Raw genomic sequence first — 17,997 nt, 5'->3', positions numbered from 1 at the left:
AATGAAGCAAGTCTGGATGCAAAGCACTGCCAAGAAAAAACTACACATGGGTTTTATGCATGGTTATGGGATGCAGCTGTGGAAAACAAACTTCCAACCTTGTACATGAAACCCAAATAGTTATTTTGGTGAGAGTTCATAAGCATTTCATATAACATGACTAGCAGATGTGACCTTATTGTAATTTTTCCATCACAATATATATATCTATATTTTTTTCAGATAAAAGATGGATGTTCCTGAAAACTGCTCTAAGATCAGAGTTTCTGTGGGACATCCAGTTCTAAACTGGTTCAACTGGTTTCTGTGATGGAAGCTGAAGTTTCTCTGCAGTTTCCAGTAAAGCATCTTGTTCTCTGAGGAGCTTTGAGGAACATTTTCATGTCAACAGAAGGAAGAAGCAGCAGAGAAAAGAGGGTTGAAGTGTCTTTCATGGCTTCAAAGCTGAACTGGAAATGATTCCCATGTTTCCATTCTCAGACCAGTTCTGGTTCCAGGATGAAAATGAACCAGAGAGAATAAAGATCAACTTTCCAGTTGAATCCAGTTCAGATCAAAACTGCATGAAGCCTCTAAATGGAGCCCAGTTTGAATTGGATCTTTATTGATCCAAAGAGACAAACAATATCAGACACTAAATAACAGACATGAGAAAACAAACAGGAGGAAAATCTTGGAGGTCAGAGGTCATCATCATGATCCAGTCAGAGTCTCTTTAGACTCAAACTGCTGCAGCTTCAACCTCTGAGGATCAGCAGGACACAGAGATCATTCTCTACTTTACAGAGATCAGAACCTGCAGAGAGAAGAAGGAAGGAGAGATCAGATCAGTGAGTGTTTCCAGACTCTCTCCAGCAGTCAGTGACGCAGCACATCCAGTCGATGGTTTCCAGGCTGCAGTCAGACTGATCTCAGAGCTGTGACCAAGATGAACCTGATCAGTTGTTTCTTGTTGAACTGAGAGAACAATCAGATCTGAGATCAGATCTGCTGCTGCCACAGTTTGATGAATGAGGACCACTGACTGTCTCTAGACATGTTGGACGGCTGGACGCTGGAGTCCAGCTGGACTTCCTGGAGACATGGACACAGCAACAACACTCATCTTCACACCCACACAAACACAGGAACACAGCAAGCTGCTGCTCCTCTGATTGGCTGATTGCTGTCTCTGTGTCCAATCAGGAAGCCTGAACCATTCTCCTCCCACTGAGAAGCTGCAGCTTTACTGGGAACACTGGATCTTTGCTTTGATACTAACTGGGTTTAGTTCAACATGCTGACAGGAGATGAAATCACTACAAACATTTACTTACTCTACATCATCTACAAGATCCTTCAGCTGCTGAACATCTGAATCCTTCAGGTTGTTGTCTCTCAGGTCCAGTTTTGTCAGATGGAGGCTGTTGGACTTCAGAGTTGAAGCCAAATAATCACAGCTGATCTTTGACAAACTGCATTCCTTCAATCTGAATAAAGAATAAAAGATGAGCTGAACCAACAGGATGCAGGTTAACCAGTCCAACAGAACCAGTTAAAGATTCTCATGAATATTAATGCCAACAAGCTGCTGCTTCAATAAAGACCTGCTGACTTCAGAACCAGAACCAGAACCAGAACCTGGTACTGGGTCGTATTCTGTTGGAGGATTTTAGTCAGTAAAATCATTCCAGGTTCTGATCAAAGTGTTGAAGCATCAATCATTGATTATTGATTTGTTCCTGTCAGATTCCAGGATTCACTTTTCTAGACTGGGTTGAATGACCTTTGACCTGCTTCAAATGAGGGGGATTTCTACACACCGGGGGTCCGAATGCTGTCCTGTTCTGACCTCAGGTCAGCGGGTCCAACTCAGTTACACAGAGGGACTAAATTAAACTCTGGATCCAAGTCCAGGAACAAACTCAGAAAATATTGATTAGAACAGAAGAAATGAACTTTGATTTATGATCAATTATAAATAATTAATCACAGAAATATTGATAATTATATTATTAAAATACCCCAATTTCTCCAGTCTGCAGCCTTCAGTCTGTAGAGAACCACAAAGATCCTTCAGTCCAGAATCTTCCAGGTTGGTTTCGATCAGGTCCAGTTCTGTCAGATGGGTCGGTTTGGACTTCAGAGCTGAGAACAGAGAAGTCCAGCTGGTCTCTGACAAACTGCAGCCCAACAATCTGAATAAAGAATAAAAGATGAGCTGAACCAACAGGATGCAGGTTAAAACTGAAATATGAACAAATAAATAATAAAAATGTAGAAAATTAATTTCCCTGAATGTAAAAGAAACTTGATGAACTGATTCCAACATCTGATCCAGTCAAACTGGTTTAAAGAGTCCAAACCAGCAGAACCAGAACATTTGATCAAAACAGAAACTCAAAGTTTTTCTAAAAGTTTCTCAGGATCTTAAATTCAGTCGGATGTTTTTTTCTCTCTCCATGTTTCCTTCCAGACTCTGTATTATCTGACTGCTCTGTTCCATCATTTATCTACAGATATTTTATCTCTCCAGTTTTTGTTCATTAATCTATTAATAATGTTTTCTTGCTGGTTGTATTTTAACTGCAGCTCATTGATAATTATGACAGATGTAAACAAGTTTATTTCAATCCGTCTAATTCAGCGTTTTACAATTTCCATTACTGCTCACATTCTGAAAGTTGATCATTTTCTCATTTTGTGCTGATTCAGTTACTGAAATATCAACTAGAAAATATTGAGTCTTTTCTCTGTCAGATTGATGAGGGTCATTTAGTTCAAGTTCTGAATCCTTCATCAGAGATGCTGCAGAAACGGGAACATTATCATAAAGGAACAACAGGATTGTGAAGATGAATCATTTTAAATCTATTTTCCAGGTAAAACATGAGAATGATTTCAGTGAACTGATGAAGCTTGTTGCATATAAAGGTAAGATCTCATTTCCTGTCCTACAAAATAAGAGCTGAATCAAGATGTTTGAACAAAATGACTTAAACACCAAAACCTTCACAAAGTCAGTATTTACTGCAGGACTGTTAATGAATTATCTTTCTATTATTTATGCCTCCTTAACAGAAATATCAATAATTATATTTGTTAGAGAATTTTCGGTATTATCATTTTGTTATTACTTTAGTTGAAATTCAGTCTGTTTAAAGTGTTCTCTTCCTTGTCTGTTTATCTTCAAGTGAGCAGTTGATTAGGTTACATGTTTACAACCTCTGTTCTTTTTACGACCTCTGCCCCCTTGACTGTTTTTCTTTGACAATAAAACAGGAGCTCGCGTGAAAGGAAATCAGAACTCTCTTTGAAAACAGCTTGGAGAAGCTGCTTCGGAGACTTCTCCTTTTGCAAAAGCTTTGTCATAAAATTCACATATACGTGTCTGTAGTTCTTTTATTTAGGTATATAGGAAAAGTACCCATCAATATTATTAAAATACCTCAATGTCTCCAGTCTGCAGCCTTCAGTCTGTAGAAAACCACAGAGATCCTTCACTCCAGAATCTTCCAGGTTGGTTCCGGTCAGGTCCGGTTCTGTCAGATGGGTCGGTTTGGACTTCAGAGCTGAGAACAGAGAAGTCCAGCTGGTCTCTGACAAACTGCAGAGAATCAATCTGAATAAAGAATAAAAGATGAGCTGAACCAACAGGATGCAGGTTAAAACTGAAATATGAACAAATAATAAAATATGGAAAATTAATTTAATTAAACCAGTCTGATTAATTTCCCTGAATGTAAAAGAAACATAAAGAACTGATTCTAATATCTGATCCAGTTAAACTGGTTTATAAAGTCCAAACCAGCAGAACCAGAACTTTTGATCAAAAAAGAAACTCTGGATGAGTTGAACTATTTCTTTACCAAACTGAAACATCTCCATCATTAATTAACATCATTTGAATTATTTTACACATTTTTGTTAATCAAAAACATTTTAAAATCAGAAAAACAAAGTTCAATAATCTCAAAGTCTGAAATAAGAAAAATAATTAATTTACAAGGTAAAATGTTTGAGATTTTACTTTGTAAATTAAACAGGTTTTTTGGGAAAAAAATTTTTGAAGAAAATTATTAATTAAACTAATGATTAATTTATCAATGAATGATTTTATTGGATAAATAATTAAAACAAACCTCAGATTCTTCACTTTACTGACTGAACTCTCCAGGATCTCAACCACGAGCTTCAGATCAGATTCTCCAAAGGATTGATCTCCCAGTACGATCTGATTTATTTCCAGTTCAGTCAGATCTGGGTTGGACTTCAGCGCTGAGGCCACAATTTCACATTCATCCTGATAGAGCTCACAGCCACCAAGTCTGTGATTAGAGAAGAAATAAAATCAGTTCTAATAAAATCAATCTGGATCAATAACAGACTAAAATATGATAACAGTGATGTCATCATCTGATCAACATCTGATCTTCAATTTACTGAGTTTGACCCCACAGAGAATCAGTTCAGTTCCTGGTTAAAGTCCAGGTTCTGGTTCTGGTTCTGGTCCAGGCTTCATGTCCTCAGACCTTCAGCTGCAGTCAGATGTTGAAGATCTTCTATCATCTGTGAAGGAAAGTTCAGTTTTCTCTGCAGCATCTGATGGAGCTGCAGCATCAGAGCCTCAAAGGAGCTGCAGCAGCTGATGAAGAGGCTGACTGAGCTGAATGAAGGAAACTACTGGAGATGATGGAGAGGAGGAGGAACTGCTCACAGCTGGGACTTGGACTAGACCCTTTGGCTCCTTGAGATCTTCCACCAGGCAGGAAGTGAGTTAGAAATGAAGTGAGCAGAGCAGGAAGCCCAGCCTGCTGTGGACCTCTGGCATCTCTGGGTTTGTTTAGCCAATATCTGCTGCAGCATCTAGAATCATCATCATCATTAATAATAGTAGGATATTCTATAGAAACAAAGTTCCCAGCAGCAGGTTATTAAATGCTGCCACAGAGGAAACTGGGAGCAGAAACCAAACACATGATGCTCCCAGTTCTGTCTCCGTTCATCTGCTGGATTTGATGCTTTAACAAAGTAGAAAGTGGACAGTCGTCAACCTGCTGCAGCTAAAAGCTTCAGATTGTTCTGGTCGTCCTGCAGAGCAGCAGCAGAACCGGTCCTGCTGCTGCTTCAGGTCTGAACCTCTCAGACTGTTGATCTGAGAGGAACTGGGACAAACTGGTTGGAAGAGGGAACCATGTCTCTGCAGTGGTCTGTCCATCGTCTCAGAGGAACAAAGGTTTGGATGTCAGAAGAAATTGTTGCTAAACTCCTGAAGAGCTGAAGACCAAAACCCCTGGAGGATACGGAGCGTTTGGGTCCAGCAGCATTTTCATGGTGAAGCAGTGAAAGTTCTCCAGTAACTAGAAGAGGCTGGGATGTCTAAAGAGTTGAAGCTCATGTCTCTCCAGGTCTTCATGGAGGACAGCTAACAGCTTCAACAAAGGCTGCAGATGAAGAGCTGATGAGGAAAATGGTTCCAGCTCTGGAAGCTCAGAGTTCTCAGAGCTTTGGGAGGATCTGACAGAAACCAGAACTTTTTCTGGACCAGACAACAATCAACACATTTTGGTCTCATTTACAAACTCAGAGGAAACTAGTGGGAGGAGGAAGAGGTGAGGATGATGATGGAATGAAGAAGATCAACACTGTTCACAAAGTTTCTAATTAAAGCAACGGTTTATTTTAATGGTTCAACTTTTCATTAAACCTAAACAATTATTTTATAAAAACAGTCAAAGATCCTAAAAGGTGAATTATGGAGTAGCGGCTCAATGAATGAAGAGAAGATTAAAGTTTAAAAAGTCTCTCTGACTGATTGGATCTTAGAGAAAATAGATTTTCTAGTTATGAAGGTTTTTATTCATTTCAACCTGAAAACTGATAAAAAGTTAAACATTTTTAAAATGATCAAAATGTGTAAAAACCAGAAGCTGCAGCTGTCCTGGATGATCTGAATGTTTAGATGTTTGAATGGATGAAATAATCCAGAGGATGAAGGAAGAAGTTAAAGACCAAAAACATCCAGAAGCAACTTGAAGAAGAAGAAGAAACAGGAGGACAATATTGCTGAATCAGCATCACACAATGAAAACATCTGGACTCACCGAGCCTTTCTGCAGTTCCTCACAGCTGGAACCAGTCTCAGTCGTTCATCCCATGATGTGTTGTACTTCTCCAGGTCCAACTCATCCAGAACCTCTGACATCAGCAGCATGAAGGCCAGAGCTGAACAGTCAGTATCTGAGAGCTCCTTCCCTGAATCCAGCAGCCGTTGGATCTCCTGATAAAATTAGAGATCGTTCATCTCCATCAGACAGTAGAAGATGTTGATGCTTCTGTCAGGAGAGATTCTATCAGTGTTCATCTTCTTCAGGTTGGTGATGATTCTCTGGATGGTTTCTGGACTGTTCTCTCTCTGACCCAGCAGATCTTCTAAGAAGCTCTGGCTGGACTCCACAGTGAGACCATGAAGGAAACGGACAAACAGGTCCAGGTGGCCATTTTCACTGCTGAGGGATTTCTCCATGACTTTCTTCATAAACTCATCCAAAGATAAGGACAAATAATATTTTCCCAGCAACATCTTGATCACTTTTGTTTTCCTCCAGGTGGTGAAACAGTGGAGCATGTAGACTGCAGCCAGAAACTCCTGGATGCTCAGATGAACAAAGGAGTAAACTGATTTGTTGTTCACTCCTCTCTCTGTTTTAAACATTTCAGTGAAAACTCCTGAGTACAATGAAGCATCTTTGATGTTGATGTCACACTGTTTGAGCTCTTTGTCATAGAAGATCAGGTTTCCCTTCAGCAGCTGATCAAAAGCCAGTCTTCCTAGAGACTCAATCAGCTTCCTGTTCTCTCGACTCCAGATTGATTTTCTCTTTGTTCCTCTATCAAACTTTTCCTCCTTGATTTTGAGTTGAACCTTCAGGAACTCTATGTACATCTCAGTCAGGGTCTTGGGCAGATCTCCTCCCTCTCTGGTCTCCATCAGATTCTCCAGAACTTTAGCAGTGATCCAGCAGAAAACTGGGATGTGACACATGATGTGGAGAGTTTTTGATTTCTGGATGTGGGAGATGATCCTGTTGGCCTTCTCTTCATCATCTCTGAATCTCTTCCTGAAGTATTCCTCCTTCTGGGGGTCAGTGAACCCTCTGACCTCTGTTACCATGTCAACACACTGAGCAGGGATCTGATTGGCTGCTGCAGGTCGTGTGGTTATCCAGAGGAGAGCAGAAGGAAACAGTGTTCCCCTGATGAGGTTTGTCACCAGAACATCCAGTGATCTGGACTCTGTAACATCAGTCAGGATCAGATTGTTGTTGAAATCCAGATCAAGTCGACTTTCATCCAGACCATCAAAGATGAACAGAACCTGAAACGTTTCAAAGCTGCTGATTTCTTTGGTTTTAGTGAAGAATTTATGAATCAGTTCTAATAAACTGAACTTTTCTTCTTTCAACATATTCAGCTCTCTGAAAGTGAATGGAAATATGAAATCAATGTTCTGGTTGGTTTTGCCTTCAGCCCAGTCCAGAGTGAACTTCTGTGTTAACAGTGTTTTATCAATGCCAGCCACTCCCATGGTCATCACTGTTCTGATTGGTTGATCTCTTCCAGGTGGGGTTTTAAAGATGTCTTCTCTTCTGATTGTTTCTTGTTTCCTGGATGCTGTTTCAATGTGTCTGACCTCATGTTCCTGGTTGACCTCTCTAGTTAACCCCTCTGTGATGTGGAGCTCTGTGTAGATCTGGTTCAGAACGGTTTTATTTCCATGTTCAGCGACGCCTTCAGAGAGACTCTGGAACTTCGTCTTCAGAAACTCTTTAAGGTCAGGCTGATACTGAGCAACAATATCTGAAAAAACAAAGAAAAACAAACAAAATAAAAACTATCTGCAATATTCTAACAAGTAACTGGACTAATAAAGTGTCCAGTTTGGTTCTTCTACATAAACTATGAAGGAAACATAATTCAATAACGAGAGAAAACTCAATGAAAGTTATTCCAACGTCAGTCTCAGGGCCGGCCCAAGGCAAAAGCAAACTAAGCAGCTGCTTAGGGCCCCTCAGTGGAGCTGATTTCTTTTACTAACGATTTCTATGTCATGACAATAACAAAAACACACAATTTCAACATGAAGTGATTTGTTTTTACAATATATTTGATAATGTATGTATAAATCATTATTTTATAGACAAAAAGAAAAAAAATGCTCTTGGGGTCCCTGGTGGTCGCGGTAGGTACTGCACGCTTTGCAGTAATATGAGCTGCCGTGCAGAGAGCATCCAAACGTCCAAAACTCCGGTCAGAAGAAAAGTTGGCAAAACAGTATCTCAGAAAAGGACTTATCTTTCAGGGAGACAGAAAAGAGGAAGAATAGAAAAAAGCCAAGATAAAAGTTTGTTTTAATGTGTCTTGGTGAAAAGAGATTTGTGAAGCTGCTGATAGAAAATTAGATTTATAGCGACCTTTAAGGGTTATCAGCCAAACATTTATGCTAGCGTCTTTGTGTGAAGCTGAGTTTTAACTTGAAATGAGTTTATTCTCTTGGTTGGCTCTGTATATTTCTGAGGGGTTTTTTTGCATCTAAACAGCGTGTTTGACAACATTTGCTAAATCTATCCTATATTATACATGCATAGGATGTAATGCAAACAGCACCAGCAGAGCAGGGTGATGTTTTTGTTCAGGTAACAGTTATTTAGCAATCAATTTGAGAACGTGTAGACAGAATATTAAAAGTCTGGCCAACTCCTTATTGTCACTTTCTATTGAAACATAGAAATCTTAGTTACACAGTGATTATTAATAAAGCATAGCTGAGTTTAACTAATGTTACCTTGTATGTCACTTCTGACCCGTTACTGTTTTTGAAGTTCAGTGGGGAGTTTGTAACTGAGGTCGTTTTATTTCCAGGGTTTCCCCCAGAAATCTTGTTCAGCCCGGCGGTCGGGGTGCCGAGGCGTCCACAGTGTTTTTGTATTAAAAGATGTTAAGATGACAGGAAATGTAAAAATATTAATGAATAATTAAATGTTACAGGACAAGATCATCAGTGAAATGATATTGAAAACCACAGCTATCGAGTCTTAAAAACAGGGGTCCCCAAAGTCGGTCCTCGAGGGCCATCCTGCATGTTTTAGTTCTCTCCCTGGTTTAACACACCTGGATCAAATGATCATCAGAAGGCCTAAGAAGAACACTGACATGCTGAAAAGGTTGTTGGTACTACCTGGTAGTGTCATGTGTTCTGGCCCATCTGCCTGCTTTGTTTTCCTCCTCAGCCCTTACCTCTCCAATCAGCTCATCTGGCTCACCTGCATGCTGCTGCACAATCAGGCTCATGTCATCCACCTGTTCACCAGCAGTTATATTCAGCCCTCAGGCAGGCAGACGGTGCCAGATTTTTGAAAGCCTTTGTGTGAGTAGATATCCAGCGTTTCCTCTGTACCTGACCACGATCTTGACCACGTTTTTGCCTCTCGGAGTTTACTGCCCTGTCTAGCCCTTGTCGGATTTTCTACTGGATTCTGGTTTCCGGACGTGACCCTGTTTCTGCTTTTTGACTTCTGCCTCTGCCTCGCCCCTGGATTTGTCCACCTGAAATTGCCTGCACGTGCTGGACCCTTTGCTGTACCCTGACCACTGATCTTCGCCTGTTCCTCAGATAAGTTACCTCTTACTGCCTTTTCATCCTGACCCTCTCCCAGATCAACCCCCAAGGGACTGCTTGTTGTCACAAGCTACCTAGACTGTGTTTTTCCTCCACTACACCTCTAGAAGAAGCTCCTGTCCTGTTACTGGGGGTTGCCGGTCCCATATCCTGATTCCTCATTAAAGGCTTGTTTCTTTAACTTTGTGTCTGACTGAAATTTCGGGTCCTCAGCTCTGATCGTTACAGAAAAATCTGGCCATTAAAGATGGACTCTTCGTCAGCACAACAGTGGCGCACCAATGTTGACGATTCAATTAATCGGCTTAATGCGGGCATGAATGAAATCATTACCATGCTTCGTGACATGTCTCCTTCTCATGAGCAGGCACAACCACAGGCCCCTCCCAGCCAGCTCCGATGGGCCCTGCGTTCCAGCCTGCTGCTGTTAAGGAGCCTCGTCTGACCCCTCCTGAGCTGTTCAAGGGAGACTCTGACCAGTGTCGTGCTTTTCTCACGCAGTGTGAGATTCACTTCGAGCTGCAGCCCTCCTCTTTCCCTACTGAACGTTCAAGAGTAGCTTTGTGATCTCACTTTTGTCCGGCAAGGCCAAACAGTGGGGTACAGCAGAATGGCAGAATGAATCAGTTTCCTGTTTGACCTACTCTGCATTTTCTAAGGAACTGATTAGGGATTTTGACCCCATCCTCCCTGAGAGAGAGGCAGCTAGGGGCCTACTTTCCTTAAAACAGGGAAGTAAGAGCGTGGCTTCTTATATCATTGACTTTCACTTGTTATCTGCTGACAGTAACTGGAATCAGGAGGCATTAATGGATGTGTTCATGCAAGGTCTTAGTGAAGATATCAAGGATGAGTTGGCCACTCGAGATTATCCTAAATCTCTCAAGGACCTTGAGGACTTGGCAACTAGGATAGATCTTCGTCTCACTGAGTGGAGAAGGAGAGGCGTCACAGAGGGCTCATCTGCTCCATTCTGCTACTCGGGCCCCGTTCCAAGCACCAAGCTTCCTCCCTCAGCTGAAGCACCAGATCCTGAGCCGATGCAGCTGGGGAGAACAAAGATTTCCATGGAGGAACGTTCTGCAGAAGGCAGTTTAATTTATGTTTTTATTGCGGAGGCAAGGGTCACATGGCTGCCAAATGTCCGTTAAAAGGGTCAGGCTCAGTAGATGAGAGGAGAGAGCTACTGAGCCATAGTATTTGGTCCATCTCCTCATCATTTTCTTTCTCTGCTAACATTGTGGTCTCCTCCATCCCCCACCAGGTATCAGTCTTCATTGACTCAGGAGCTGATACTGAGTTTATGGATGAGTCTTTTGCCAAGGGCCTAAATATCAAACTCCTCACTACTCCATCGATCCATAATGTTCTGGCTTTGGATGGACATCCTATTAGCCGGTCCCACCTCATCACAGAAAAGGTCAGTCTGACGCTTGGGGGTAATCATAAGGAGGAGATTGTTTTTATTATTATCCAATCACCACAACTACCCATTGTTTTGGGGGCCTCATGGCTTAAGAAACACAACCCTCACATCGACTGGCAGGCCAAGGAGATCTTGGGCTGGTCAAAGTCCTGCTCTGCCACTTGTTTGCTTTCCACCTTCTGTTCCAGACAATGCCATTGAGGAGACTTACCCTGACTTATCCAGGGTGCCATCTGATTACCATGACCTGAAGGAGGTGTTCAATAAGTCCCGGGCCACTGCGCTTCCCTTTCATAGGCCCTACGATTGTGCCATTGAGCTCCTTCCAGGTACGTCACCCCCTAAAGGGCGTTTATATTCACTGTCTGCTCCCGAGAACGAGGCAATGAGGAGATATGTCGAGGACTCCCTCAAGGCTGGAATCATTCGCCATCCTCATCTCCTGCTGGTGCAGGGTTTTTTTTTGTTGGCAAGAAGGATGGGTCTCTAAGGCCATGTATAGATTACAGGGGCCTTAATGCCATTACAGTTAAGAATCGGTATCCTCTTCCCCTCATGAATTCGGCTTTTGATCAGATTCAGGGAGCCAAGTTTTTCACAAAGTTAGACTTGCGCAATGCATACCATCTTGTTCGCATCAGAGAAGGAGATGAATGGAAGACCGCATTCAACACCCCCACTGGTCATTATGAGTATTTGGTCATGCCTTTCGGGTTAACCAATGCACCAGCGGTCTTCCAAGCTCTGGTCAATGATGTCTTGAGGGATATGGTTGGGCAGTTTGTATTTGTCTACCTGGATGACATTCTTATCTACTCTCGGGACCTGGATTCCCACAAGTGCCATGTTCGATCTGTTCTTCTTCGTCTTCTCCAGAATCACCTTTTTGTTAAGGCGGAGAAATGTGAGTTTCACACTACTACCACCTCTTTTCTGGGCTACATAATCTCACCCGACAAGGTGATCATGGATCCCTCTAAGATTTCAGCTGTTGTAGAATGGCCCACGCCCACTGACCGCAAACAGTTGCAGAGATTTCTTGGATTTGCAAACTTTTACCGGCGCTTCATTCGCAACTATAGCCAAGTAGCATCTCCACTTCATGCCATCACCTCGTCCAAGGTCCAGTTTACGTGGAGCAAACAGGCAGATGAGGCCTTCACTAAACTGAAAACCCGGTTCACCACTGCTCCTATTCTTCGGTCCCCTGACCCTGCAAGGCAGTTCATTGTGGAGGTCGATGCTTCTAGCACTGGGGTAGGTGCTGTCCTTAGTCAGAGAACCTCTGATGGTCGGATTCATCCTTGTGCTTTCTTTTCTAGGACTTTATCCAGCGCTGACCGTAACTATGATGTGGGGGAAAGAGAACTGTTGGCTGTTAAGTTAGCCCTTGAGGAATGGAGACACTGGCTGGAGGGGGCCAAAGACCCATTTCTCGTTTGGACAGACCACAAGAACCTGGAGTACTTGAAGGCAGCAAAACGACTCAATCCCAGACAAGCGAGGTGGGCTCTGTTTTTTGGACGGTTTAATTTTGCGCTCTCTTACAGACCTGGGACCAGAAACACAAAACCAGATGCCTTGTCAAGAATTTGTGAATCCTCTGATTTGAGGGCGAGTGGTGCAGAAGGTTTCATCCTCCCTGACTCAGTAAGGCTGACGGTGACCATGTTGGAGCTGGAGAAGGAGGTCAGGGAGGCGACTCAAGACCTACTGGTTCCAGCCTCATGCCCCTCGGACAGACTGTTTGTCCCAGAACACCTGGTTCCCAAGGTACTCAAGTTCTGCCATAAGTCCCGTCTGTTTTGTCATCCAGGCATCAGTAAAACCTTACAGATTGTTCAGTCTCAATTCTGGTGGAGCTCCCTAACCAAGGATGTTAAGGAATTCATTACGGCCTGTCATCAATGCTGTCAAGCCAAGTCATCTCGGCGCCCACCCTCAGGACTGCTGCCCTTCCCATCCCATCCCGCCCTTGGTCACACATTGCCATGGACTTTGTCACTGGTTTGCCTGTTTCTAATGGTTTCACTGTCTTGTTAACCGTCATTGACAGATTCTCTAAGATGGTCCATCTGGTCCCCCTCAAGACACTCCCTTCTGCAAAGGAGATGGGGGAGATTTTGGCACAGGAGGTGTTCCGCCTCCATGGGCTCCCTACGGACATTGTCTCAGACAGGGGACCTCAGTTCGTCTCTCGCTTTTGGAAGGAGTTTTGTGCCATGCTTGGCATATCCGTCAGTTTGTCGTCAGGTTTCCATCCCCAGACTGATGGACAGACCGAGAGGGCTAACCAGGAGATTGAGACCAAACTCCGTATCCTTTGTGACGCTGACCCCACAAGGTGGTCACACAACCTGCCATGGGTGGAACAGGCCTTAAATGCTCTTCCCTCAAGCTCCACTGGTCTTTCACCCTTCTACATTGTCCACGGGTTCCAGCCACCAGTGTTCACTATTCAGGAGAGGGAGGCTAAAGTACCCTCTGCTCATGCTGCGGCCATGAGGTGCCAACGGGTTTGGAGAAGGGCAAGGAAAGCCATGATCAAGACATCAGAGGTGCAATCCAGGTCTGCCAATCGGCGTCGGGTTCCTGCACCAACCTACCAGGTTGGCCAGAAGGTCTGGCTGTCTTCCAAGGATCTCCCCCTACGGGTGGAGAGTCGGAAGTTGGCACCTCGTTTCATTGGTCCCTTCCCAATCTCAAAGATTGTGAACCCGGTAGCGATCCGCCTACAGCTGCCCCGTTCCATGAGAATTCACCCTACATTCCATGTGTCCCGGGTCAAGCCCTACACCGTGCCTCGTCTTGAGCCCGCCTCCAGGCCCCCTCCTCCCGCCCGGTTCCTGGATGGAGACCCCATCTACACGGTTCGCCGCATCCTCCGGTCCAGGAGGAGGGGCGTGGCCTCCACTACCTGGTTGATTGGGAAGGCTATGGACCAGAGGAACGGACCTGGATTCCTGGACGTTTTGTCATTGACAAGACCCTCCTGAGGGACTTCCACCGCCGCCACCCTGACCAACCTAGAGGTCCGTCGGGAGCCGGACCTTAGGAGGGGGGTACTGTCATGTGTTCTGGCCCATCTGCCTGCTTTGTTTTCCTCCTCAGCCCTTACCTCTCCAATCAGCTCATCTGGCTCACCTGCATGCTGCTGCACAATCAGGCTCATGTCATCCACCTGTTCACCAGCAGTTATATTCAGCCCTCAGGCAGGCAGACGGTGCCAGATTTTTGAAAGCCTTTGTGTGAGTAGATATCCAGCGTTTCCTCTGTACCTGACCACGATCTTGACCACGTTTTTGCCTCTCGGAGTTTACTGCCCTGTCTAGCCCTTGTCGGATTTTCTACTGGATTCTGGTTTCCGGACGTGACCCTGTTTCTGCTTTTTGACTTCTGCCTCTGCCTCGCCCCTGGATTTGTCCACCTGAAATTGCCTGCACGTGCTGGACCCTTTGCTGTACCCTGACCACTGATCTTCGCCTGTTCCTCAGATAAGTTACCTCTTACTGCCTTTTCATCCTGACCCCTCTCCCAGATCAACCCCAAGGGACTGCTTGTTGTCACAAGCTACCTAGACTGTGTTTTTCCCTCCCACTACACCTCTAGAAGAAGCTCCTGTCCTGTTACTGGGGGTTGCCGGTCCCATATCCTGATTCCTCATTAAAGGCTTGTTTCTTTAACTTTGTGTCTGACTGAAATTTCGGGTCCTCAGCTCTGATCGTTACAGGTAGAGAACTAAAACGTGCAGGATGCCGGCCCTCCATGACCCACTTTGGGGATCCCTGTTTTTAAACTTAAAAAAAAAACAAATGAAAAAAATTCAATTAAATTGAATATCAATTATTTGCACTTCTGTTAAATCCAAATTAAGTCCATAAGACCCCCCAGGCCTTCAGGGGCCCATAAATGGTAACATTTTAACACAGACCATAGATATAGAAATGTAACATTTGTTAATTGAGATTATCAATGCTGCTCAATTTGATTTAATAGTTTCAGCATACATAAATTCATAGATTTTAAATTCTTATTATTTTATAAAGTTTTTAATTTTTTTTCCGCAGCGCTAGTGGCTCACATTTTTGTGACAGTAGCCAGACAGGAAAGAGGGCGGAAGACATGCGGCAAAGGTCGCCGGGACTGGGAGTTGAACCCGCGACATCCGTCGAGGACTAAAGCCTCAAGCGTGGGCGTGCTAACCACCTGCACCACCACAGCACGCCCCAAAGATTTTTTAATTATTTAACATTTAAATGTAAGATTTTAAGGAGCTGGCAAGTTTATTTTGTAAAAGTTCAACAAACAATCTTCATTGTTAGATTGTTTAGTTACCATAGCAACAGTCTGATGCGGTTTTAACGAGAGCAGCAAAAACTGTTTTAGTTTTTGAGCTTTGTGGAACGAGTTCTTCAAATCTCCACACAGCCACGGGAAATAAATCTGACTAAGTAGACAAAACATTTGATATGGTTTGATGGATCATGTAACTGGAAAAATGATATAATAAAATAAAACCAGCGTGATGTGTGGCTATGAGGCAAAGCTCCTTTACTGATGTTGCACATGTTTCAGTGACGTAGCTGCAGCAGCCCAACAGAAGCTGCAGCAGCCCAACAGAAGCTGCAGCAGCCCAACAGAAGCTGCAGCAGCCCAACAGAAGCTGCAGCAGCCCAACAGAAGCTGCAGCAGCCCAACAGAAGCTGCAGCAGCCCAACAGAAGCTGCAGCAGCCCAACAGAAGCTGCTGGTCAGATGTGTGCTAATGCTATCTCTCCTTCAGTAATGTGTCAAGAAATCTGGTATGTGAGTGTGAGATCTGTCCAGGTTCATGCAGAAAAACGGATCATAAAAAGCCTAGGGGACTGCCACAGCCTTGTGTGTTGATTAATAATGATTTCATAATGTGTAATGTCTGTAACGATAAACCAAAATCAAGTAATCTATGGTTATTGAATTGCAATAGAAATAAGAGAAGAAAAAGGCTTGTGTGTGCGAGCAGCTGCGAGCAGCTGCGTTTCCTGTCCATATCCTGTCAGTGGTTACTGCTGCGGATTCTCAGAGAGTTCTAAAAATAAGAAACGGCAGACTTTAGTTTCTAAAAAGTCACAAAAAGTCGTAAGCCAAGAAGATGCTGGAGATTTTAGTTAACAATAGTTATAGTTATCTTTAGAATAAATCACTTAAGAGAAAATCTAGACCAAACAGTAGACTTGAAGGTTAATGCAGGAAGAGCAGTTTCCAGCCGGCAGATTTATAAAAATAGTTCAGACTATTACTTAGCATGAAAGTTTAATTATAAATTTTATGATAAAATCTAGTTATCATAACATTATGAATGATTGATAAATCAGAGAAGTAAAATAAGTTATAAATGTGATTCTTATTCTGAACTTGAGATGTGAGTTTGGAGGATGTAGCTATCTGGTAGAGGTCGGGTGGCTTCCTGTTGCTCAGAGTCAACCGCCTGCTCAGGAAAGAAGTCATACGCCTGACCCGAGTTGCAGGTGTCACAAGTGCATTAGTTCGTCGGGTCATGGTGACCCAGGTTCTGGCTTCCTGCTTGCGCAAGTCAACCGCCCACGTGGAAAAAGAGACACGTGGAGAGTGGGGGTCTGGGGGCGCAATCATGAAGTCACGCACAGATGCTCTTTTTCTCTCTCTCTCTGTACACCCACATGGAGAGGGAGGCAAAGTATAAAAGCACGAGACCGAAGTGACACGAGGTTCTTCGTCCCCCGGCTGAGACTCGACACAAGTGCAGCAAGAAGACCGGCAGAGGACCACATCCTGGAACCAAGAAAAGCACTTCATAAGGAGTACGACGGAGCACCTCACGCCGGACTAACAGGACGGAGATCCACTGATCCATTGCCTTGGTTCCTCATTGGATTTCCATACTCTGCACTCGACCCAGCGATCTCAAAATACATCGCACAGACTTGGGGAATTGAACAAAAGTCACAGGATCGACCAAGAGCTGTTCGGTTGGATATAACAGACAGTTCACTTTGTTTCATTTCCAAAAGAGGATTCATTTTTCGCGGAGAAGGATTCTGACCAAGGACTTCTGTTGCCGAGATCCAATTCCATCGATGGGTATGAGTTTTGCTGCACCCCAAAGCCTTATTTTATAGATGACAGTATAGGGAGGTTATTTAGAGAAAGGTTAAATTGATCTAAATAATTATTGATTTTCTTTGTATGGTAACCTCAAGTAAATTCTGTATGCCTGTCATTTTCCCTGCTAAAGCTTGCTTAATAAATGCATATAATATAAAATTCTAATCAGGTTGTGGACCTCGAAATTAATTGAGTCATTTGAATCACAGTTCTTCTATTTATAGTAAAACCAGTATACATGATTCTAGTAATGTGGTGGCTTCAGACTTTCCTTTGGTGAGTGTAAATAATGGCCCTGGGACTTAATTTTAATCCTAGTCACTAAAAATTATCTAGCCGGTTCCAAGTGCTGTTATATTTTTTAGAAAGGAAGCTACCGTTAACAGAAGTGGTTATTGAAATTATGCAGCTGTCTGGGCTACTCAGCTGATTGTTTCTTAACTGTAACGGGTCATAACTTCTGGATCGAAGGTAGTGAGAGCTAGACGAGTTCCTTTCGCCACCGGTTTAAATAGATTATCTCTTATAGATCTTATTCAGGGTAAGACCCAGGTCTTAGAGATTTTCCGGACCTGTTAGACCACATATGTCAGAGTCAAGAAGATTGACACATCCGGCCCGCGAGAAGATTTTCTACGGCCCCTGGGATGATCTTGATTTATTATTAGAACCGGCCCGCAGCAAGCCGGCACCCCGTCTGAAAAAATGCGAGATGCACCCCCCCCCCGTTCGATCCTCACAACGCGCACTTCTGCTCGATCCTCACAACGCACCCCGTTCGATCCTCACAA

The 17,997-nt window shown here is 43.5% G+C and overlaps 2 protein-coding genes across 2 annotated transcripts in view; both read right to left on the bottom strand.

Annotated features, from left to right (window-relative positions):
* The window catches only part of LOC122827331 (NLR family CARD domain-containing protein 3-like), a 400,427-nt gene that overhangs the window by 198,511 nt on the left and 183,919 nt on the right, over positions 1 to 17,997 (bottom strand). The gene's annotated exons all lie outside the window — the stretch shown is intronic.
* Positions 1,313 to 17,997, bottom strand: part of LOC122827325 (NLR family CARD domain-containing protein 3-like) — a 29,407-nt gene continuing 12,722 nt past the window's right edge. Inside the window, 4 exon segments of the mRNA XM_044110132.1 lie at positions 1,313 to 1,469; positions 3,428 to 3,601; positions 4,122 to 4,307; positions 6,084 to 7,839. Coding sequence (XP_043966067.1) covers positions 1,313 to 1,469; positions 3,428 to 3,601; positions 4,122 to 4,307; positions 6,084 to 7,839 — 2,273 coding nt within the window.

The sequence above is a fragment of the Gambusia affinis genome, linkage group LG24 (assembly GCF_019740435.1).
Source record: "Gambusia affinis linkage group LG24, SWU_Gaff_1.0, whole genome shotgun sequence".
Lineage (NCBI taxonomy): Eukaryota > Metazoa > Chordata > Actinopteri > Cyprinodontiformes > Poeciliidae > Gambusia > Gambusia affinis.
Note: the sequence above shows the minus strand (reverse complement) of the source record. Positions and strands in the feature narration are given on the sequence as shown.